Here is a 23,757-nt window from a genome sequence, read left to right as displayed (position 1 = left end):
ACCACTGAATCGAATGAAAAAACAACCAATTCAATTCGGACCGATTTGAATATTGACGGATTTTAATCACACTGGTCGAGAGGGACAAACACGAGATCGATTTTAACTTCTCGTGTCCAGTCTAGCTTTCATTAGGATTAGAAATTTATCCCAATCTTAAAACAGATTTATAAAACACTCATAAAATACACATTTGGAGTACCAGGAATGACATCTATAATTGAGAATACACCCTTTCTCCTGATCAGGTAGCTAAACTTGTTTTGTTGGATGTTAGAGCATCACGGTTATATTGTCGCTTCAGTTTTTGTCCAACCCTATGATAAACGTTAGAATAAAGTTGTTCTCTCTCTCTCTCTCATCATATTCGGCACATATGCAATTCAACCATGTTTTGAATGCGTCATCCAGAGGGCCCCTGTAACTTGGTTTGGCATGTCATCGGGACAAAATTGCAGACCCCCTTTTTTATATCCTTAAACTAGTTTTATTGCCTTGGGAGAAATTTCCACACGAAGTAACAGGTAAGACTTTCATTTCCCAGGTAGAAATTGTACCAAGATATGTGAAAACAGAAAAAAGAAAAGGCAAAACAAAACAAAATATCGCGGACATGTTCAGTTATTTTGTGCAGTTTCATGGGAAATAGCCGTTATCTCATACTTGATTGCAGAGAAAGCAAGAGAAATCAGATACATAAACACCGAAAGGAACTGACCAAGGAAAGGACCAAAATACAAAGAGAGGCTACAAAACTGCAATCTGATGGCCCGAAACTACATCTTGATATTGAAGTAATCAGGATCAAAGTGATGCAGTCTTACGTAACCATCTTCACCGCCACTCGTGAAGCTGTAAAAACATGAACATTTAAAACTGTAAATACATAGAAGCTACTACCAAGGACTCTTAAGGACTCCCACTATCACCACTGGGGTACATGCCATATACTAACCTAAGACATGATAGAGCAAAACAAGTTAGGTAGAGGACAATACCTCCGTCCGTCAGGATTGAAAGCCAGAGCATTGATCGGTCCAAAATGTCCCTTAACACCACCAATTTCTTCTTGAAGAATCTGAGAGCAAGGTAAAACTTAGTTTGGAGTAAATGTCACGGAATAAACAGCAATATAGCATCAACCATGTGCTTATGTGTGTGTGTGTGTACACACAAAGCTATGAGAGAGAGAGAGAAAGGGACCTTGTGGAAGAATTTAGCCTCAAACTTCCCTGCACGACGATCTGTGGTTGTGACGTGTGATGCTTCCTGACCACCACCAATCACCACCTACAAGCAATAGTTGAACTTTGAAATTCAAAACTAACTTCAACGATTGCACAAGCAAACAAAATTTAAAAATAAAAAGACAAAGAAGAAAGAACTTGGCAACTCCAAGTAACAAGTATCAGCTGTTTGAAAGTCAACTAACAGAGGGACTGAAATTCATACACTGGAATAAACGTAATCTTAGAACAAAAATAGAAAAAGCAAATAGAAGTTACCTAAACAGATATGAAAAGGAAACATGTACAACAAGACAGTATTTCTTATTAATAAGAGGATTTTAACTCAAATTTGAAACCTCAATGTGCATCCGTTAAAACATTCTTACTGGATAAGCAATAATAAACGAAAGCATGGAAAAAGTTGAGAACTGTCTACATGATCAAGGAGTGGTGAAATTGCGCAAGCGTTGACTGGTCGCTCAGTCACATATGTCTTCAGAAGTGTGAGAGTTCTCATGTCCCAAAGCTGATCACAACAGACAAAAAAAGGAAAGTAAGCGATAAGCAAGAGAGAGAGAGAGAGCAAGAAGAAGAAGTTTATCAGAATTGATACCTTTGCAGATTTATCCTGTGAACCGGTGATGAAGTGAGACCCATCAGAGGACTTTGACAATGAAGTTATTGTTTTCTGGTGGCCAGTTTCCTTGTCTGATTCTCTCAGCAGCTTCCCAGTCTACAAAATGAAGGTAGGTCCGCACAAGGCAAGGTTAAGCAGAGTAAACACTGTTAGGTCCTCAATTTCTAATAGAATCTACTGGCATAAAAACATTCAGAATTCATCTGCAGTAGGCGGCACTAATAAAACTTCACCTGACTGAGCAAAATTACATCCTTAAGACCGATAAGAAATTACACATGTAGTGGTAATGCTAGGATCCTCACAATTCATTAGTCTCTAGTAACAAAAACTAAATAAACTAAAATATGAACTTTGTTGAGCATATCAGAAGACAAAATGCCACTGATTGGATAAACCTAATTCTATCCATACATTGCCTCTCTAAAAAGCGTCAATACACCAAAATTTATGAAACATGGGTGTGCCTCATGTCAAGACAGGTCGACACGAGAGCGGCCTGGATACAGCCACCTTAATTTTTGGATTTTGTGGTAAATTTAGTAATTCCTTTTTAGTATTTTTTGTTCAGTAATATGTTTTTTATGAACATAAACAATGAATTTATTGTTCATTTAACTAAAATCTTATGATTATACATGTATGTATGTACACACGCACACACACACAACTTTTTGAAGATTGCTCCACATTCATACCTGTATGAACACCCGCACTGGCACCTGTACTCGCACCCATGTGACATAGACCAAAACTAACTTAGGTTTGTTAAATTGTTTTTCATTTGCAAACAATAGCCTATGAAGAGGCACATAACCAAGAAGCATGGAGAGCATGTAGCATCAGGAAACAAGCATAAAAACTTCACATAATCATGCAGCACGGCCTCATAATCCAACTAGATGATCGCAGCACCTTCACCATAATATTAACATTTAATAGAAAGCATCAAGCAATTTTGACAAACTATTATCACAATATCATGCAGATACATACCTCAGAATCCCATATACGAACTACAGCATCTTCTCCTGCACTGATTAAAGTTCTGTTAAGGGGCCCCCACACAGCTCTGTTAATCCTTCCTTGGGGTCCCCTGATGATAAGCACTGATTCCCCAGTCTCTGAAATGTAAGAAAGCATCACAGTTTCACAATTGTAGAGCTAATTTTTCAATACATTGAACCACTTTCATCTCCCAGGAAGAATATGAGTGACCATTAAATCTTCACAATAACTATTACAAAGTATAAACTATTTTAGACATCTGAATCATATACCTAAAGAAGCAAATATATCCCATTATGAAGGAGAAAGAAACCATACGCTCACTAGGATCTCTTGCAATCCGTTTCACATGAATGGAAGAAGGTAGTTCCATGAATGGGTCCGCAGTGATCACAGCAAGCTTATTTCCTTCTGAAAACTCAACAGCTCTAGCCGGTGCTTCAAAACCAAAGGAATAAAGCTGTGTCCCAGTCTCAACATCCCATAACTTTGCAGTCTGATCTGCACTTCCTGTGATCAGGCGCTTGGAATCCCCTGGATGTGAAAACAATATAAAGAACCAGTTAGAGAATGGTAGTAATTTTTTCTTAATATTTGGAAAGAATGAAACTATTTAATATAGTATGAACAAAATGGCATCAAAAATCAAATTTTGGTATCAACAACAGCGAAAGGGCCAGAGGAAAAACATCAACAAACCACACAGATATGAGCAAATTGGCATGATTTCAAAGTCTTTTGTTACGTGAATTGAAACAGGCAGAAATTGCTGGCTCAACCTATCTGAAGGTTGGATGAATAATTTCAACAATCAAATTATTTCAACATCATGAGTTCCAACCATCTCAAACATTACAGTTGATTGCATAACAAATTCAAAAGTTTGATTAAAAGATCTTTAAATTTCTTCTGTACCACTGTTCTATTTCTTGGATAGATCTCAGTTAGAGTTGTCTAAATGCAAATGTACAACAATTCTTTTACCAAAGGCGAAAAGGCCTTTAAATGGTACTAGATTTTTTTTTCCAGTACTCCTATAAAAAATCAAATGAACATCAAGTGCAACGGGTAGCAAAAATTGTCCGAATTTTAGTTTGAGGCAGCAGCTGCTCCTAGTAGGACAGCCTAAAAAATTTACTTGTGGGATGGTTCCAGAGAGCTTTCACAAGGAAAACTCTCATTGGATTGCCTAGTTTCAAGAACCTAGCTAAGAATCAACTTGCTACTTGGTAATGATCAACCTAATTCCTATCAAGCCTTGAACAATCAGATTTGGTGACATCCGCCTTTGCTATTTTACAGTTTAACAAGGAATTAGCTCAATTTGGTGTGTGTTGTCTGTGCTTCCTATCAGGGCTCAATGGCACCTCGAACAGGATTATTACTCTCCTCTTTCTGACTATAACATAGATAAGCATTCTTATAATAGCAAACAAGATCTACAACTGAATCAAATCACACATGTTTCTATCAGAATGGAAAACCATAAAATTTCACAACAAAATCTGCAGTCTGTAACAACCGTCTCACTTTTTGCAACTTTGCATTTTTAACAAGACGATGTGTCAGCTCATAAAAATGGACAAACCGCCCTCTAAAACAACGGCATGATATAGCCCTGGTTTTTTCAACTGAATGGCTATTGACTTTGCGAATCCTCATCCTCCTAAGTACGAAACTGATATAATGTTTCAGAAAACAGAGCAACTGAACCTCATCTCAACCTCCACAGAGAACGCAAACAAGAAATAAAACAAAAACTAACGCTATAATCTTCCTCAAGCAATAAAGAGTGGCTGTTTTAGTATCATTTGATGATCCAATAATACGAGCAGACAATCAAGAGAAAAGACAAAGATGCATCCATAAAAACATGGGCAACACAGGGCTTACGGGAGACGTCGCAACACCAAACGGCACCATTGTGGCCTCTGTATGTACCGAGTCGCTCGCCGTTGTCCGCGAACCAGACGGTAGGTGTATGATCCTTGGCGCAGGAGAAGAGGAGATCCCCGTCTCTGTTGTACTTGAGAAAAGTAAGAGGCCTCTCGTGGCCCTTCATCAGAATTGGCCTCATCTTCGTTATCAAAACCCCCAACAAATCCTTCGAAATACTCCCAAAACAACGAGAACAAGATTCACCAACTAGAGCAAACTGAAGCCCTAAACCCTCCTTATAAAAATCAGAGCAAAAACAAGCTCGACCAAGATGAGAAGAAGGAAGCGGCGCCTAATTAGGGCTTCGAGAATGTCGTCTACGTAAAAATTTTTCGCTCCTCTGCTTCCCTCTCTCTCTCTCTCTCTCTCTGAGAGTCGGGCTCCTGGATGGACGGTCCAGATATAAAGATCGGGAAAAGATATAGAGAAGTGAATTGGAACGCCCAGCTAATGTAAATGGGTCGGATGCAGTCTACCACCGACCCGATTTCCGATCCATTTAGTCCGATCGATAAAAGATTTGGACCCAATGTTCAGATTTGGTCTGCATTTTCATAATTAAGACCGAAACCGATACAGATCTGACGCAATCACATATAAACATGCATCAAATCTTAGTCGGATCCAAATTAGATTTTCAAGAAAATAAGTCCTATAGTTCCGTATCCATTGAACCAGATCTTGCCTAGTCAAATTCCATGTCAAACTCCGAACCATTCCCAATTTTCCAAGAAGACCAAATCTCCATTTCACTTGCATGAGTTTCCACACTTTACATGTAATTGGATCAGATCTTTATCCAACTTCACGCTCACTTAGATTTTTCAATCCAAATTCTTGAATCAATATGTGCAACATTATCTACTGCAATGTTAAGTTCCAATTAGAAAAGAGAAAAGAAAAAGAAGTTCAACTTTTGAAGTGACAATAAGGAGATGCACAAGTATTTTAGATTTGATTGTCTCAATCATATAAAAGAGCCGCCCAAATGAAAAAATTTCAAACTACAGTGCCCTTTTGTTATACCACCAAAAGGTAAACATATATTTTTTTTTATCAAACTATGTAAATAACTGTTTTGGGCCTATCTTCAATCATGTATCATTTCCAAACAAGAAGTGCATATGGGCGGCTAGGGATTCCTTGTCCTCAATAAGTCTCCCCCTCTCTCTCACTGTATTGGGATTATCTTCAATCATGTATGAATTTCAAACAAGAAGTGCTTTCTTAAAATGAGCATTTTACTCATTTAATAAATTTTTATCAACTTGACTGTTATCATCTAAATAAAAATTAAGTTACTAAGGTGAATAGCAAGTTCTCAGTTGCAATCCGAATTCACAAGAGTTTATTTTCATATTTGCAATAATGCACTTAAAAAACTAACTTTTACAGGTGAAACCTTAATTCTTGAAGTTCGATTCGTCAATTTAAGAAACAAATCAATGTAATGAAAGAGGTCTCTCTCGAAAAAAAAAGAAAGAAATCAGTCCCAGGCCTGCATGCAATCTTTTAAACGACACTTAGATAGTCTGGATCTTAAATTTGAGGCTGTGTGGTAGATCTTTTTTATTTCAATACCACATTACATGTTAAATATCATAAATTTACGGTGAGATTTGAGGTGGAGAAGAGAGGGGGTAGAGGTGAACCTTAAATCTGTAGTTATCTCAAAATCATGGGGATCTTAGATCTGCGGTAAAACAAATACAACCTTAAATATATTAAAATAGTAATCTGCTAATCGTGATTAGAGCAAAGAAAAACAAGTTATTTACCTAGTGCAAAAAGCTGGCGCTGTGTTCGTCCTTTGGGGTAAGGAAACCATGAATCTGTAAATTGTACTTGTGCAAGGGATGAATTTTAGAAAAGGAAAAGAACCTTTTAGTTATGGTGATGCGTAATCCTTCACCGTCCCTCCATAACCTGCCATGCAAGATCCATGCAGGAAGGCGCAGAGGCGGTTAGCCGCCGCGTCCGATTTTAATGCAAGATCTTTTCCAGATCGACGGCCACAGTATCCCGCCACAATCGTAACGCGAAGACGTGGGGAAGAAGTTTCTGTTTTGTTTGATTCGTAGAACCAAACGGAACAGCACTCTTCTTCCTGCTGCTGTGTCGGAGACGGAGGATTTCGATGCCATGTTTCCTCATTCATTCTGGTGGCCTGCTTCCTCTTCTTATTCTCCTTTTTTTTATTTTTTTTCCTCCCGTGGTTGGTTCATGTTAGTTTTGTCTAATCAAATTTCTGCTGTTTGGTTGCATTCAAGGAAGATATGGCACAGCCTGCAAATGTTTTCGTGTGGACGACGTGATATAAGTTGGTTTTCTTCATTATGTTGATATGGACGAAGAGGCGGGCATATCTGAGAATGAAAGCGATGATCAGGTCCGGATTATGGCTTTTATGTATGTTAGAGAGAGAGAGAGAGAGAGAGAGAGAGAGAAGGGTTTCCTTGCCTTTATTTGTTTTCATGGTTCTATTGAAAGATCAGAGATTTTTGAAGTAGGTTTAGGCGCTTGTCTTGTGGGGGTTGGGGGGTGGTACTGGTGGGAGAGCTCTTTGCTTTAATTGTTTTTATGGTTCTGTTCAGCGGCTAGAGAAACGAGATATGTTTGGGCAAGTTGTGAGGATATCTGTTCTGGCGCCGGCAAGAGAGGTTGACATTGATTGCTGTAAGCAGATATAAGGAAAACAATGTAAATGTCAGTAGTAGCTCTAATTGGAGAGAATGAGGAAAAGGATTTCTGTGTAATTGGATTATGAAAGCTTGAATTGTAGCGAGCATGTTTTTTTTGGGTGGGTAGTTGTAGGTGACTTGGTTCTTCATCTTTCAAGAGGAGCGTTTTAGGATTATTTTGCTACAAGTTTTTAGGAAGAAGCCTCAACGTATGAGAGTTATATTTTAGAGATCAGCATCAAGGAAAATGAAGTTTGCGGAAGGAGGAACTGCAATTTAGAAACAACAAAATAGAAAAAAAAAACCCATTTCTTTCAGTTCGATGGACAGAAAAAGAAAAAATGGTGTATAACTATAGGACTACAACTAGAAAAACGAAAGAAAAGAAGGGGAAAAGAGAGGCACGGGAAAACTCTCTTCTGCATCTATGTTTTGCAGGGAAGTACTTAGTACTCCTGTGAAATGATAGATCAAGGATACTTTTCCAAGAATTCGTAATAACCAACCTATGCTTGGTGATGCTACATCGCCATAGGTCTTCTATTGATTTTGGGTAGAAAACTTATGTGGTCTAGGTTCCACTGTCCATCCTTATTTGGTTTGCTACCATAAGTTTGATGGCATCCAAATTTGCCATTCAAAACTTCCAGAAGCATGGAACTGGTGTCAACTTGTATAAGATTCTGCTCACGTTTGCAATTGATATTGACTATTGGCTGTTTGGCTATGCAGGTTCAACGGAAGAGCTACTATAAGAATGTTCTTCTATTAGCTTACCAAAGTTGTGGTGTTGTTTATGGCGATTTGAGCATTTCTCCCCTTTATGTCTTCAGTAGCGCGTTCTCTGGGAGACTGCATCTGTATGAAAGTGGGAAAGTAATATTTGGTGTTCTTTCCTTGATATTTTGGACTCTGACAGTAACCGCACTTCTTAAATATGTATTCATTGTATTGTCTGCGGGCGACAATGGTGAAGGCGAGTCTTCATATCATCTGTTACTACTTGCTATCACTATGTTTTTTCCCTTCTACATTTTCTGCTTTAATTACTTATTTCAATACTTGCAGGAGGAACTTTTGCTTTGTATTCACTACTCTGCAGACATGCAAGTCTAAATTTATTGCCTGATGAGCAAGATGCTGATGAAGAACTTTCAACATACTATGGAGATGGGCATTCAAGCGAGACAGTAGGCGGTTCACCCTTGAAAAGGTTTCTTGATAAGCATAAGAGATGGAGGACTGGCCTGCTACTGGCGGTCCTGTTTGGTGCTTGTATGGTTATTGGTGATGGGGTTCTCACTCCTGCAATATCTGGTAAGGCTGCATTCACCTTCTTCCTGGTCTTCATTGAGTACTTCTTCAACAATCGTTTTGGTTAGAACTTGATATATGCTGAAATTGTTTGACACCAAATTGTATTATGTTGATGTTTGATGCAGTTCTATCTTCAATCTCGGGGCTGCATGTTCGTGCCAAAGATTTACCTGATGGTTAGTACTTCTTTTCTTTTAATTCCAGCTAAAATAGATGTATATAATTCGAGATAATTTTCAGAGAGGTGGCAATAATCTTACCTGCCAAATCGGTATCCTGTACTGTAATGGAAGGAACCAAGTATTGTATAAGTGTAGATCTTCCTTGAAGTGGTTCACAACAAACAGGCGAATAGGGATGAACATGTAGGTCTACCGGAAATGCATGATTGTCTGTTGCTTGAAGTTCACTTGGTCTACGGAGGATCCTAAAGTCCAAACTAGAGACGATTTCACTATGTTATATGTCTTGAGGTGTAATAGCAGAATATCATATCACAGGTTTTGACTGTTTAAATCGTCACAGATGTCCTTGGGCTTTTCTCCGGTATTAATCTGTAAGCTTTTTCTTTTTGGTAAAACCTCTCAACATATTGTAAAGGAATAGGAAAAAATTGTGTTTCTGTTAATTTTCTTAGAGTGCATTAATAAAAAATTAAGATGGTTATTAATATGTTAAAATAAACCTCAAAAATCAAGGATACGTTAAATTTTTTTTTTCTGAAAAGAAGAAAAACACAAAAAATGTGATGTTTTCATTTTCGACATTTTTGCTCAAAATATGATGATTTTCCTTTCTCTCATTTTTCTTTGCTTTCCCACTTTTTGTGTTGGCGATATTTGTGACAATGTGGCTGCTTTATATTGAAGGAGATTCATAATCACCATATTTGTGTAGGTACGGTGCTGGTTATTGCATGTCTTGTGCTGGTTGGACTATTCACCTTGCAGCACTGTGGCACTCACAGGGTTGCTTTTATGTTTGCACCCATTATAATTGTTTGGCTATTATCAATTGCTGCTATTGGCTTGTATAACATAATTCGTTGGAACCCCAGAATATGGCATGCTCTGTCGCCAGTTTACATGTTTGATTTCTTTAGAGAGACCGGAAAAGACGGTTGGATATCTCTTGGCGGAGTGCTTCTTTGTGTAACTGGTAGGTGAGAGCTTCACCCTCTACATGATTAGTCCATAGTGATTCTGTTTCTTCGACGTACATGTTACTGGCCTTCAGGATGATGATCTGCCTTTTTCATGATCTAATCAGGTGCTGAAGCTATGTTTGCAGATGTTGGTCACTTTACAAGTTCCTCAATCAGGGTAAGCTACTTGTTGGTACTTCTTTCATTTTGGTCTAAAATTTGCCTCAGTCTCATCAGTTCCTTAGTTGGAATTTCTAATAGTTGTTCTTGTATTTGAGTTTTTAAGATTGTTGGATTCTGAGATCTAGATTCACCCTTATATGGCCTTCCATGTTAGTTTCAAGGACCATTCAGTAGAATATCCAAGATTGACATTGAATGTGTGAGAAATAGCACTTGACAGTTCTTTCAGGTTTCTTCAAGTAATTGTTTCTTCCTTTGCAGCTTGCTTTTAGTTGTGTCATATACCCTTGCCTAGTGTTGCAATACATGGGACAAGCTGCCTTTCTTTCCAAACATTTCTCTGACATCCCCAAAAGCTTTTATGATTCTATTCCAGGTAAGAAGTATAACTTTATCTATTGTGTCGGTTATTCATGCCAACTCACTTCTTAAGTTACCTTTCTGCTAAGGTTGCTTGTGTGTAGGCAATCCGTCATGTTCTTTTTTTGCTTTTACAGAGCCTATATTTTGGCCTATTTTCACTGTGGCCACCTTAGCTGCTATAGTCGCCAGTCAGGCTGTCATATCTGCTACATTTTCCATAATTATGCAATGCCATGCATTGGGTTATTTTCCGCGTGTCAAAATCATCCACACATCCAGTTGGATCTACGGTCAGGTATACATTCCAGAGATCAATTGGATTCTCATGATGCTCTGTCTTGCCACTACAATCGGCTTTCACGACACTACCCTTATTGGTAATGCGTATGGTGAGTAGTTCTTTTTGTTGCAATAATCCTGCATCCAAAATCAGAATGCAGCAGTTGTAGCTGAAGATGGTTTTTAATCATGGATTTCTTCTCAGCTGGTAACTGCCTTTGATGAGCAGGTTACCGGCTGAAGAGAAAGCCAGATTCTGCGACCATCTTCTCCATGACAACTGAACTCTGATTCCTAGCACAAGGTTATTCCAACACTTGCATTCGCTGGGCTCTCCTAAGACAAATGTGTTGTATCACTTGCATTCTCTTTTTCTGTTGAACTTAATATCCTTGTCTGGTCTACAGGTATTGCGTGTATCACAGTGATGTTTGTGACAACTTGTCTTATGGCTTTAGTTATTGTGTTCGTATGGAGAAAGTCATTCATATTTGCAGTCATCTTCCTACTATTCTTTGGATTGATTGAGGCTCTGTATCTGTCATCCTCCATCACCAAAGTGGCTCAAGGAGGGTGGGCGCCACTTGTCCTGTCTGTGATTTTTGTGGGAATAATGTATGTGTGGCACTATGGCATGCAGCATAAGTATCTCTTTGAATTGCAGAACAAGGTATCAATGAAATGGATCTTAACACTTGGCCCCAACCTTGGCATAGTCCGTGTTCCAGGTATGGGCCTAATATACACTGAGCTTGCCAGTGGAGTTCCACCCATCTTCTCCCACTTTGTCACCAATCTTCCAGCCTTCCACCAAATTCTAGTCTTCATCTGTGTGAAATATGTTTCTGTGCCATATGTATCTCCCGAAGAGCGCTACCTTATCGGTCGAATCGGCCCAAAGGCTTATAGGATGTACCGGTGCATTGTGAGATATGGGTACAAGGATGTTCATAGGGACGAAGAGAACAATTTTGAGAATCAGCTTGTGATGAGTATAGCAGAATTCATCCGAATGGAGGTTGAGGAGACACAGACTGGTAGTTCCTCTGAAGGCCCCTGGGCTGTTCATCCTTCTGGCAGAACTTGCACAACGATGGTTATGTCTGAAACAGAGGATGGCGATCTGACAAACACTGAATGCAGCAGTAAATCTGTGACAACCAGTGGTAAGCAGTCAACTGAATCCCCACTATTGTGGGCCTTATGCCCATAAGCCTATTAACGGCTGCCCAGAAACTATGAGAAGGGCCCTCTCATACTTACTGCATGAGATAAAATCAGACCAATTTTGTAGAACCGTTTTCGTTAAAACTGATTTCAAAAATAATTTTTTTATGAATACTATCCAATCTTGTCATTGTTGATGAGCAAATGTCTAGTTGCAGTAGCTGGGTTTAGGGGAATCAGAAAAGGCTAAATGTGTGCAGTCTAGCAAGTAAGAATACACGCAGAAGTGAAAACAAGAACCCCCTTTGAAGTAAACCGTGAATCTCATCTCCTCTCTCTTCATTAATTCCTTCTTTCTGCGCGACAACTCCCTCAGGTTTTCATCAGCAACTGGGTATCGGATGGCGGGTGCGGTTCGAGCTGTCCGAGGCTGCCATGACCATCAATCCTGAGGTGAAAGAGGAGCTGAGGGAGCTGGTTGAAGCTAAGGAAGCTGGTCTCACGTACATAATGGGCCATGCATACATCAAAGCCATGAAGTCATCATCATTCATCAAGAAGTTGGCCATCGACATTGTATTCTCATTCCTGAGAAAGAACTGCCGGAGGCCCGCCGTGGCACTGAACATCCCTCACATGAGCCTTATAGAGGTTGGCATGATCTATTATGTCTAGTATTCTGACGCACAGGATTCTTGCTACTGCTTGTCTCCGTCTGTGGCAGAAGTTATTCTGCAGACTCTGAATGCATTTCTGAGTGGAGGTGGAGATTGAGTGGAGAACTGGTGTTGCTTTTGAGAGAGATCTTCATGTCTGTGAGAGCTCTATTTCTTGCAAAGAGCTTGTGATTGGCAAACAATGTATAAGGAATCTTTTCCGCTCCGCGTTGCCAATAAGGAAAATGTCGATCATCATCAGAGATGTTTCTTCTGCTTTTTGCTCGGAATTGTCCTGCTTGATTCATATAGGCCTCTTGTGCATGCAGTCACCATAATTACTGTATTACTGAATTGCTCAATGCTGGAAGGACTGTTAGATTCGTCTTTCTTGGGTGGGTCACATGTCTATATGGTTATTTACATGCATGTAAGGCTGCATGTTGTCCGGGCCCGGTTCGAACCCGCCTGGACACAGATCAGCAAAGACCTGGTCTCCACCCTATACGAAGTGACCTCAAGAAAGCTTGAATAGGTCTAGTGCTGCGGCGAGCTGGCCTGACCTCCAACCCCAGCTATCCAAGCTAGAAGCCTAGAACCATCGTTAAAATAAGAAAGATGTCAATTTGTGGTATTTTTGCCCATAATTTAAAAAAAAAAAAAACCACATTTTGATAATTTTCTTAGAAAGGGTTTCTCTTTTCACGAAAATACCAAATGAAGGTCTGGAGTGTTAGGGATATTAAAAGGAATGCACTTAGTGTGTTTCATTTTCAAATCAATGAAAATTTTGTAAAAGATCCTCATTGAACAATTTTCATTAAGAAGTAGAAAATAAAAAATCAGTTCGTTTTTATGAAGTTTGAGTCCAAGAGTGAAAATTTCCCTAAGACTAAGGTAATCCCTGCCCACACAAATTATGATAGAATGAGAAATTTGGGATACAATTTTTATTATTTACCAAGACAAAATATTCGACATTTATGAATATAAACATGTGAAAGATATTTTAGCATTTGGAGTTTGGATTTTTCTTGAAATTATGTGGTTCCACGACTTGGTCTTAATCAGGCTTAACTGGGTTTTTAAGGTCAGGATCCAATCCATGGACGGGTTCCAAAGTAAACTCCTAGGCCAGTTCAGCTTAGCTTGGAACAGAGCTGCAAGCTTGAGAATTTTTCTTTGCTGCTGTCTTTCATTTTCTTAAATGGATTAAGGCACTTATTTCTCACTGATTTTGAGCCGTGTTTGGATGTCCTGTCTCTTATATAGTGATTAATTTCCATAGATTTATCCAATGGCAAACTTAACAACTTGTTTGGAAGCATATTTTACTTTTCGGGGCCTTTTCCGAGGTGTCCGACAATTCGGGGCTTTCATTTTGAGGCTATCTCCTTCCACCGTGTCGTAATGGCGTTCTTCAAAGTTCAGTCATTGATGGATTTCGAGAGGATCATTACAAGAGTCCAATATGAAACTTTCTGGTTTCTTGTGTCGATCTTTATGCTGCCCAGCTTGGGAATGAAAAAAATTGAAGCAAGATTCAATCATTTATGATGCTGCACCACCATCGTTTTTCTGGTGTCAATCTTTATGCTGCCCAGCTTGGGAATGCAAAAGATTGAAGCAAGATTCAATCATTTCTGATGCTGCACCACCATCGTTTCTGATTTTCAGGTCCTTTTTCCGTTGTGTTGTAATGTCCGCGTCCTTCGAAATTTGTTCAGTAGTGAATATTGACGGGATCAGCGGAATAGGAACTATTTTGATTTCTCGGATAGATTGATGCTGGCCAACTTGAGAATGCCAAGATTCGGAGCAAGAATCCAATCATTTCTGACGTTGCACCTTCATTATCTCGAATTGTCAAGTGTTTTTCCCTTTTGTTGTAATGGTTCGTCCGTCACCGTTCTGCCATTGGTGAACCTGAGAGGATCATTGCAAGATCGCCAACATGAAACATTTTGCTTTCTTGGTCGATTTTGATGCAGCGCAGCTTGCAAATGTACAGATTGTGAGCAAGATTCTAATGATTCCCGATGTTGCATCTCCATCGTTTCTGATATTCATGTCCTTTTCCATTGTGTTGTAATATTGGCGCTCTTCAAAGTTCAATCCTGTGAATCTAGAGAGGATCATTGCAAGAGCACCGAACGAAACATTTTGGTTTCTTGGATCGATTTTGATGCACCGCAGCTTAAGGACGCAAAAAGTGAGAGCAAGATTCTATTCACTTCTGATGTTGCATCTCCATTGTCTCTGATGTTCAGGTCCTTTTGCGTTGCGTTGTAACATTGGCTCTCTCCAAAGTTCAGTCCTTGGTGAATCTCGAGAGGATCATTGCAAGAGCACCAATATGAAACATTTTTTTTCTTAAATCGATTTTGAAGCTGCCCAAGTTGAAAATGCAAAAATTTAGGACAAGATTCCAATGATTTCTGATAATGCATGTCCATCGTTTCTGATTTTCAGGTCCTTTTTCATTGTTCTGTAATGGCGTTCATCAAAAGTTCAGTCCTTGGTGAATCTTGAGAGGATAATTGCATGAGCAGCAATGTGAAACATTTGGTTTCTTGGATCGATTTTGATGCTGCGCAGCTTGAGAATAAAAAGATTGAAAGCAAGGTTCCAGTCATTTCTGATATTGCTCCTGTATTTAGTTTGTTCTCCAGCAGTAGATCCATGTCCGCCTCTTTGTTCAGTTCAGAGACTCCTTTGTCAATCTTGGATCTAATTTTAATATTTTATACATCAAATCCCACTTAGAAGACCCAATAACAGATTCTCTGCAATCCAAGTGTCCAAATTATGTGACACTGCACCATAAAAGGTGGAACTTGAGTTTCATTTTTTGAAATAGGAACTGAACAGATTGATCTCTGCAGAATCAAACATGGGGATGTTTTAATTTAAATGCATAAATAAGATCTTACTGGGTTAAGGCAATGCTAATCTGAACACATAAATAAGATCTTGCAAGGATAAAAAAAGCTATCTTTAAAATATTATAAATTTTAAAATCTTCTCTGTATCAGGGTCCCTGCATTTAAGGTCTCTGCGTCAATCCGCCAGGGATAGGGCAAATCATCTCCTATTTGTGAATACGCATTAGAGTGAACTGACTCTTTTTCTGTTTTTATTTTTAAGGTAAAAATATTTTAAACTAATAGAAAAAATGAAGAAAATTATGGAGAACTATAATGTTGCTATTTTTTCAACAATTATCTCATGTTGGTTCTTAAAATTTGGATAGGACTATGAGATCAATTTAGTGTGCCTTGTTAAAATGGACAGATCCGAAATATCGGTTTCAAACTATAGATTTTTCAAGCAAAAAAATCTTATTTTAGCCAGAAAAGGCTTGGACCATAACAATACAAGTATCGCCGTTTCTTTTTCGTATGTTTACTTTTTTTTAGGGAAAAAATTAGAGTAATATACTTTAATTTTTTATGTTTCTTTTAGTTTTTTTATAATTATTTTGGATATAATTGATATAGAAACTTAGTGCAAAACTCAAATTTTTGTATACCTTTCGGCAATATGACTTACAGGGCAGGGCTATTCTGCAAAATTCATTTCTCGAAGAAGGCTGCCCAGGAGCTAGGCCGACTCAAGCTGGATTTTTGCATGAGAAATATCATGATATCGCTATGCCTGTCCTTCCCCTGTCTCCACCGCCGGAATCAGTGGCGGAGGGCGGCCAAATTTTCAATTTATATGGTTGGACGAATATCGCCGCCTCTTTTGGTTTCTTGGGTTCCTCCGGATTCACAATAGCTTCTGAGCCTTTGACACCCGGCTCTTCGTCAGTTCGCCCTCCCGCCCCCAACTTCCACACTGTTGCTGCTGCCTGCTGGACTCCTTTCTGAGTCTCTGCATCTGCTCGACCGCAACCCGTCGTCAGGTTATTGGTTCGTCCATCGCCCTACAGCCGGAGAGTCGCACCGCCCGCCGGAGCTGGCCGCCTGCCGGCGTGCCGCGTGAGTCTCTCTCTCTCTCTCTCTCTTCCTTATTCTTTATTCTTGCTTGCGTTTTGCCTGCCCGGCGTTCGCTGTTGCTGGTGCTGCTGGCTGCCGGTCGTCAACAAACCGTTTCTCTCTCTCTCTCTCTCTTTCTCCCCTTCTTCTTGTTTTCCTTTGTTTTGAGCATTTACTTGCCCGTTTCGTTGGCGGATTTTGACATTTTGATTAAGTGTTTGTTTCTTTGTTAGTGATGTTTGATATACTGCAAGACCGTAAAAATGGTCACAATGCAAACCACCCACATCGTTCGAGGACCCATTGATGGCCTTGATACAACGATACGGAGATATGGAATCGGGGTCCTATTGTTGCAGCTGGTTGCTTGTATGAATCGCATTTTAACGTGGAGTAACTACAAAGGGGAAAGGAAGCGAAAGGGAAAACAACGATAGAGAAAGAAGGCTCCACTTGTCCCTAATGTGCTTGCATAAATAATTCTGAGGGTCCCATATTGAGGATATCCTAAAGGAAACAATGTTCACTGGGGACTTCTTTAGTGTGAAGAGAGATATGGAAGTGTTCCATTTCTCCATCAGTTTGCCACGTAAATTTTCCACATGGATCTGATGAGCATGGTTAGGAATTGACTTCAATTTCTTTGTGTGTAGAGATTGAGATTCATCTAAATGCTGAGAAGAAGAGATTGTGTGTTGATTCTGAGTTTACGAAGGAAGATATTTGGGGGTTTTCAAGTTTTAAGCATATTGAGGTACTACTTTTTACATGTTTATCATTAAAAGTTATATTTTTACATGTTTTGATGGAATATATTTGATTAGGACAGTCAAAAGCCTGCTAATTATTAAGATATTTTTTATGATAATCGTACATTTTTACATGCTTTAATGAAAGGAATTGAGACAGGTATAAAACCTGTAACTTGTTAATGACCATAGCTATATAAAACCTGTAACTTGTTAATGACCATAGCTATTTGATTTGCTTTTTGAATAGTCACTATTTTACTTCACTGAGCTTTTGTTTCTTTACTTTGTATTATTGCCCCGCAGCTGGCTCCCCCATGGACTGGAATCCTGAAGCCTATGAATTCACACTTCTCTGACATGTAGAATGCACTCTTATGGCTTCCTTGGCTGCCCAATTTCGCGGTCATCAATTTGGAGGAACGATGCTTATCACCATTTTCATTTGCTGAAGAAACCAAGAACCATGCAGGTCGCTCAGTTAAGCATTGCTTCAGTGGCCCTTCCAGTGGTAGAAACAGATGGTCTAACTTCAACTCTTGAAATTGAAAAAAATATGAACCTCCGTCCATTGCCGACATCTAGCTTCCGGAGTGGGAAGCAGATATTGATGGATTATTCAACCATGGTTCTGAACTGCACAAAAAAATTGTCTATCCGGGAAGGGAAATCAGTCCATGGGAATCTTATTAGAAACCATGTTGAGCCTGACATGCATTTATATAATTGCTTGATTGGTATGTATGCTAAGTTTGGATTGATGCCCCATGCACGCAAAATGTTTGACAGTATGCCTCGACGAGATGTTGTATCTTGGAATTCTTTGTTTTCTGGGTATGTTGCAGAATGTAGAGGGGACGAAGCTATTACCTTGTTTTGCAATATGGTGGAAACTGGGATTCAACCTAACGAGTTTGCTCTGGCTACCGGTTTGAAGGCCTGTGCCTTGTGTTTTGAGGCAGGTATGGGAGAACTTCTGCATGCACATGCTCTCAAACGTGGGTTTTTAGCTGACGTGGTTGTTGGTTGTGCCCTTGTTGATCTGTATTCTAAATGTGGTGAGATGAAGCATGCTGAGAGCGTGTTCTGGCGCATGTCACACCATAATTCTATTTCGTGGAATGCACTTCTGTCTGGCTATGCTCAGCTTGGTAATGCTGAGAGAGTTTTGGACCTGTTTCAACAGTTGACTGAGGAGGAGGTCAAGTGGAGCAAATTCATTTTGTCTAGTGTGCTAAAGGTATGTGCTTGTATGAGAAATATAAGAGAAGGAAAGAGTATTCATGCTTTGTTGGTCAAGACAGGGATCAATCTAGATGGATTTCTTCAAAGTTGCCTTCTCGATGTTTATGCAAAATGTGGATTAGTGGAGGATGCACACAAAATCTTTGCTAGAATTCCTGTTCATGACGTTGTGTCTTGGAGTGCTATGATAACATGTTTTGCTCAACATGGTTATGGTCATGAGGCTTTTCAGTCTTTTTGTGACATGAGAAAAACAAACATTATGCCGAACCAGTTTACTCTTGCTAGCATCATTAGCTCTATTACTGACGTTGTTGATGATAAAATACAAGCTGCAAGTATTCATGGTTATGTTATAAAAGTTGGTTTTGACTTGGAAAACATTGTTGGAAATGCTTTGGTGCAAATGTACATGAAATTTGATGCTGTTCAGGAAGGATGTAGAGTGTTTGATTTGATGGTATGTCATGATACAATCTCATGGAATGCGCTGCTTTCTGGATTTCAAAGTAGTAACTCTTGTCTTGAAGGACTTAATACTTTCATCAAAATGCTCTTGGAAGACATCAAACCCAATAAATATTCTTTTGTAAGTGTTTTACGTTCTTGTACTAATCTCTTGGGAGCAAAGCACGGAGAACAAGTTCATACACATGTTATCAAGCATGGACTCGAGGAGGACTGTTTTGTAGGAACTGCTCTTATTGATTTGTATGCAAAATATGGGTTTTTAGTTAAGGCACGTCGAGTCTTCGATAGAATGCTTGAAAGAGATGTTTTCACTTGGACTGTGATCATCACAGGCTATGCTCACAATGATGAGGGAGAGCAAGCTCTCAGGTGCTTCCAACTAATGCAACGTGAAGGTATTAATGCTAATCAGTTCACTTTGGCAAGCTGCCTAAACGCTTGTTCTAGCAACTCTGCTTTAGGAAACGGCTGTCAATTTCATTCATGGATAATTAAAAGTGGACTGTTGAGTGATATATATGTGGCAAGTTCGCTGGTTGACATGTACAGTAAATGTGGGTGCATGGAGGAAGCAGAGACTTTGTTTCACGACTTGGATGCAAAAGATGTGGTCGCTTGGAACACTTTAATATGTAGCTATTCACAACATGGACTTGGAAAGAAAGCTCTTGGAGCCTTCAAAGACATGCTTGAAGAAGGCTTGAGACCAGATGAAGTGACTTTTCTGGGTATTCTTTCTGCATGTAACCATGTGGGCTTAATTAAAGAAGGCAAACAATATTTTGAATCAATGAACCAAGTTTATGGCATTAATCCAACCATGGAACATCTTGCCTGTATGGTGGGTATCCTAGGTCGGGCAGGCAACCTTGATGAGGTCAAAAGCTTTATTGAGAGAATGTCACTGACACCCGATGCTTTAATTTGGGAAGCTGTTCTTGGTGCTTGTAGAATGCATGGAAATGTTGAATTGGGTGAAGAGGCAGCTGAGAAGCTCTTCGAAATAGATCCACTTAGGGACTCGACTTACATATTGCTATCCAACATTTATGCTGCAGCAGGCAAGTGGAGTGATGTTGTCAAGGTTAGGCAAAAGATGTCTGATAGCGGAGTGAAAAAAGAACCAGGCTGTAGTTGGATAGAGATTGATGGACGTGTCCATATATTTGTGCCACATGATGCCTCACATGTACATGCGAAGGAGATCTATGCAAAATTAGATGAATTGAACAAAGAACTGAGTCTAGCAGGATACGTTCCTGATACAAAGCTTGCACTACATAATGTTAATGATGATGAAAAGAAGGAGTCACTTCTTTACCATAGTGAGAGGCTGGCTCTTGCATATGGATTGATATGTACAAACTCCCCGAAAATTATTCGCATTTTTAAGAACCTACGTATTTGTGGAGATTGCCATAATGCTATGAAGTTCATCTCATCTATAACCAAAAGAGAGATTGTAATACGAGATATCAACCGTTTTCACCACTTCAAGGCTGGTTATTGTTCTTGTCATGATTATTGGTGATAAGCTGACTAAAGCAATCTGAGGACAGGAATCACCTGCCAGGTTGAAACTTCTAGACAAGGACAGAGTGCAAGCTCTGCGTCATATCATTCTCTGGTGTGGAGATGCTCAGGCAGGTTTGAAATACGAAACTGTGTCCTGATTTTGGCATAGTTGTTTTCAAAGCTAATATATCCACCACTCTTTTCTTCATATGTTTCTTTTTATATTGATGCTCATTTAATTTGGTGAAGGACTGCTCGAGACTCATTTTGAGAACAATCAGCAAAATTCTGCAAGGAACAAGTCAAAAACAAAAGCTCTCCTCCAAGCAAGTATGTTTGGGCATCAAGAGATTTGCGGAACCCAAGGCACTCACCGGAGCATCTGATGCCTTGATGCAAGGTAGATTTTTTGAGATCAGGACCTGAACAATATTTAAATAAATTGCTTGTAAAAGCAAAGCCTATTGGACGTACATAAATCTCCCGGTTCCAACTGTCCGACTCTTTGGCAACAGGGAAATGGACTGACCATAGAACAATTAGTAGCACTAGCAAGGACGGGACCTAAAATGAAGATAACATGGGCTTGGAGAGGTTTGTCAGAAAGATGTTGAATTTGCAGTGGCTTTTATAGGAATCAAACCAGTGCTCTGTGAGGTAACTTTGGAGATGAGGTGCTTGATCTCAGAACTCGTTTGGCTCAAGAGGTAAGACTTGCAGCACATCACAAGATCAGAAACATATTCGTTACTGTCACCCTACCTCTTTATCTCTGTCGTTTTCCCACCCTGCATGCTAGCCATTACTGCACTTTCTCTATCTCTGTCTCTGTCGACTACTGCTTATTTCACCTCTTTGTTGGTTTTCCGCCAATGTTGCTCTCTCCTACTCTCTCCTATCTGCTCCAATGCCGCTTTCTCTTCATTCTTTGCTTGAGATGCTTTCCCATTTTTGCTTCTATTTTCCTGTAAAAGGGGGATTTACTTTCTGTTTCTATTTCACAATTTATATTTTATAATGAACAATGTTTGCAGATTGTGAAAGATTGAAAGTTTAGGAAGGAGGAGGCTGCAGTAGCTCATCAGGACAGGGGTATTTTGCAGTCTCTGAGTGTTCCTATTAAGCTTGCAACATTCTGCTGTATGAATTCCAGAAAGGCAAACGGTTGTGAGAAAGAACCATCAAGCTAACAGCAGCAGAAGAAAAGGTATCTGTGATTACTAAAATTTATTAATTTTGTCTTTTGAACACTTTACTATTCTAACATTCCAATAGTTTTGAGACTTATGTAAATCTGTTAAGAAAAAAATTGTGGACAATTTAACCTTGGAAATTCCTTTTTTTTTTTTCCAGAGCAATGAATTTCAGCAGTTATAAGGACCAGTTTCAGAAAAACTGGCCACCTATTATTATACCAATGCTCGGGATGATGAAGATATCTGAGAGCAAGGAATTGGAACATCAAGAAGATGGTGAACATGCCAAAAGAATCCTTGAATGGAGATACATCTATAAGCCAAAAGAGGTTTGTCGGATGTGTTACTCTTATTCCTATATTTAACTGAAAACAGAGGATTATGTATAATTCTAATAATTGGTTTCACAAAGATACCTCTCTGTGCGAAAGTTAAGTCGATGTAATGAGGTAAGTTTAAGAAAATCCAAGCATAATTGGTGTGACTTTTAATTTAACATTTGCTCTGGGAAGAGTCTGTCTATGTTATTTTTACGGTCCTTTCTTTCGTAATCTTACACTCATTTGAAAGGGATATGTATTCCAACAGCCAATGGTAAATTTTTCAGGTCCATCAAACAGCAAATGCTATTTTGGAATTATAATTCCAGATAGCAAACGCACTTTGAATTTGTTATGAGGAAGTATCTTTCCTCTTTCACCCTGTTCCAGAAGAATTTTTCTGAAATCATCCTCCCAGAAAGATTCTTCAGGGCCATCAAACGCCCCTTGAAAGAAAATGTGTACAATACATGCTAATGACTTTCTGCCTTTGACTTGTATTTAGCACTGGAGTGGTAAAGAACTAATGAGCTTGCAAAAATCCCATATGAAAGGACGTTTAGAATCAAAAGGCGATAACAAAGAAACTTCAACTTCGATCGACTTTCTAGATATACTTATGTAGTTGGTTTGCGTCCCAAGAGTTAGGTCTCCCTGCAAGAGCTGAAGCTATTGGTATACAAAATACAGAAGTTGGGGCGGAATCGTAGGTCTCACATAAGAGTTTTACTGTTGCTTTTGTGGTCCGCTTGGCAAGTAGATTCATTTACTAAACTGTTCCATGAATATCACTCAAAAGTTTGGGGTGGATTCATGATATTTATTAAAAGGGGTTTTATGAATCTGCTTAAGTTTTAAGATAGATTATAAACTGTTTAATTTACTAAACGGTCCGGAAAGATTGCGTCAAGGTTTTCCTTCAAACTCATTCAGAGAAAATGACAAACAATAATTATGGTAAGCAATGTCCCTTGCATTGGCACTTTTTTATCCGATTGAGACTGAAGGAGCTTCCAATGTCGCTTAGAACACAAAGAATGCAGTGTATGTTAAAAAGTTTTTAAGATGCTGCCCACAATGGGATGATCACTGAGAGCTTTTGTGAAGGGTGGAGGTAAGCCGGGCCGAATATCTTCTCTGACAGAAATTTCCGTTGTGAGCCAACCTTTTGCCTATAATTATAAAAAGGATCATCTTCGCAATTTTTTGGCACAATAAAAATGTCGAATAAAAGCCTAAATACATTTTAGTAATCTAGAAAACAAAAGGACGACAGCTAAAACGATGATAATGTAATCTAGGGATAGAGGTTAACGTTGAAAAACAAGTTACAGCAAACATTTCTCGTTTATTATTATTTTAAAAGAATTTCACTTCGATTGACAGTTTTGTGAAAAGTGAGGCTCTTAATCACAAAAGATCATCTTTTTAGCATTATGAGCAAAAGGCAGGCCCCAAAAATGGAAATTTCCCCTCTTCATATTTCCGTTTGGTGGCATTATCGCTATGCTTTGACTTGAATATTAGTGCCCCTTTGGAGTCGATATCACAAGAGGTTGAAGCTTATCAACCCCTGCCGATCCATTATGCCAAACCCCTCCGAGATATCCTCTAACCCAACTTCATCATGTATCAACCGAGGGTAGGCAATAATCCTGTGTGGATCAATTGATCAGGCC

General features: G+C 39.2%; 3 protein-coding genes across 7 annotated transcripts; 2 read left to right on the top strand and 1 right to left on the bottom strand.

Moving 5' to 3' along the window:
• Positions 1 to 518: 518 nt before the first annotated feature.
• LOC116253882 (eukaryotic translation initiation factor 3 subunit I-like) lies at positions 519 to 5,195 on the bottom strand. The gene is made up of 8 exons (XM_031628859.1): positions 4,768 to 5,195; positions 3,193 to 3,408; positions 2,863 to 2,990; positions 1,843 to 1,962; positions 1,666 to 1,755; positions 1,204 to 1,290; positions 999 to 1,078; positions 519 to 852 (listed from the first exon to the last, which is right to left on the bottom strand). Exons 1-8 carry the CDS (start codon positions 4,949 to 4,951, stop codon positions 777 to 779), a joined length of 981 nt encoding a protein of 326 aa, XP_031484719.1. The 5' UTR covers positions 4,952 to 5,195; the 3' UTR covers positions 519 to 776.
• A 1,624-nt stretch (positions 5,196 to 6,819) lies between these two features.
• LOC116255302 (potassium transporter 7-like) lies at positions 6,820 to 12,992 on the top strand. 3 transcript variants are annotated; one of them, XM_031631088.2, is made up of 11 exons: positions 6,820 to 6,974; positions 7,083 to 7,201; positions 8,226 to 8,469; positions 8,562 to 8,810; positions 8,936 to 8,986; positions 9,708 to 9,968; positions 10,080 to 10,132; positions 10,399 to 10,513; positions 10,635 to 10,889; positions 11,187 to 11,945; positions 12,323 to 12,992. In XM_031631088.2, the coding sequence occupies exons 2-11, from the start codon at positions 7,157 to 7,159 to the stop codon at positions 12,619 to 12,621; spliced, it is 2,331 nt and encodes a 776-aa protein (XP_031486948.1). In that variant the 5' UTR covers positions 6,820 to 6,974; positions 7,083 to 7,156; the 3' UTR covers positions 12,622 to 12,992. The 3 variants fall into 3 exon arrangements, with proteins under 3 accessions (XP_031486948.1, XP_031486949.1, XP_031486947.1); XM_031631089.2 differs by having other exon boundaries at positions 6,821 to 6,974; positions 7,087 to 7,201; positions 8,226 to 8,361; XM_031631087.2 differs by having other exon boundaries at positions 6,822 to 6,974; positions 7,087 to 7,201.
• Positions 12,993 to 16,242: 3,250 nt separating this feature from the next.
• LOC116254860 (pentatricopeptide repeat-containing protein At3g24000, mitochondrial-like) lies at positions 16,243 to 22,254 on the top strand. 3 transcript variants are annotated; one of them, XM_031630476.2, is made up of 7 exons: positions 16,243 to 16,585; positions 17,236 to 17,336; positions 17,638 to 20,690; positions 20,812 to 20,962; positions 21,078 to 21,269; positions 21,597 to 21,769; positions 21,916 to 22,254. In XM_031630476.2, exon 3 carries the CDS (start codon positions 17,699 to 17,701, stop codon positions 20,576 to 20,578), a length of 2,880 nt encoding a protein of 959 aa, XP_031486336.1. In that variant the 5' UTR covers positions 16,243 to 16,585; positions 17,236 to 17,336; positions 17,638 to 17,698; the 3' UTR covers positions 20,579 to 20,690; positions 20,812 to 20,962; positions 21,078 to 21,269; positions 21,597 to 21,769; positions 21,916 to 22,254. The 3 variants fall into 3 exon arrangements, with proteins under 3 accessions (XP_031486336.1, XP_031486334.1, XP_031486335.1); XM_031630474.2 differs by having other exon boundaries at positions 17,638 to 20,694; XM_031630475.2 differs by having other exon boundaries at positions 16,816 to 17,336; positions 17,638 to 20,694.
• Positions 22,255 to 23,757: the final 1,503 nt, after the last annotated feature.

This window comes from Nymphaea colorata, chromosome 5, assembly GCF_008831285.2.
Source record: "Nymphaea colorata isolate Beijing-Zhang1983 chromosome 5, ASM883128v2, whole genome shotgun sequence".
Lineage (NCBI taxonomy): Eukaryota > Viridiplantae > Streptophyta > Magnoliopsida > Nymphaeales > Nymphaeaceae > Nymphaea > Nymphaea colorata.
The sequence above is the reverse complement of the archived record's forward strand: the minus strand, read 5'-3'. Positions and strand labels throughout refer to the sequence as shown.

What these genes read in the sequence shown, in the direction of transcription:
- LOC116255302 (XM_031631088.2), top strand. Translation starts at nt 7,157, where the DNA reads ATGGACGAAGAGGCGGGCATATCTGAGAATGAAAGCGATGATCAG. An exon ending in TGCGGGCGACAATGGTGAAG is followed by an intron (nt 8,470 to 8,561) that starts GCGAGTCTTCAT and finishes CAATACTTGCAG; the next exon opens with GAGGAACTTTTGCTTTGTAT. An exon ending in TCTCACTCCTGCAATATCTG is followed by an intron (nt 8,811 to 8,935) that starts GTAAGGCTGCAT and finishes TGTTTGATGCAG; the next exon opens with TTCTATCTTCAATCTCGGGG.
- LOC116253882 (XM_031628859.1), bottom strand. Translation starts at nt 4,951, where the DNA reads ATGAGGCCAATTCTGATGAAGGGCCACGAGAGGCCTCTTACTTTTCTC. An exon ending in TTGGTGTTGCGACGTCTCCC is followed by an intron (nt 3,409 to 4,767) that starts GTAAGCCCTGTG and finishes TTTCACATCCAG; the next exon opens with GGGATTCCAAGCGCCTGATC. An exon ending in TGCAAGAGATCCTAGTGAGC is followed by an intron (nt 2,991 to 3,192) that starts GTATGGTTTCTT and finishes CTTACATTTCAG; the next exon opens with AGACTGGGGAATCAGTGCTT.
- LOC116254860 (XM_031630476.2), top strand. Translation starts at nt 17,699, where the DNA reads ATGCACTCTTATGGCTTCCTTGGCTGCCCAATTTCGCGGTCATCAATT.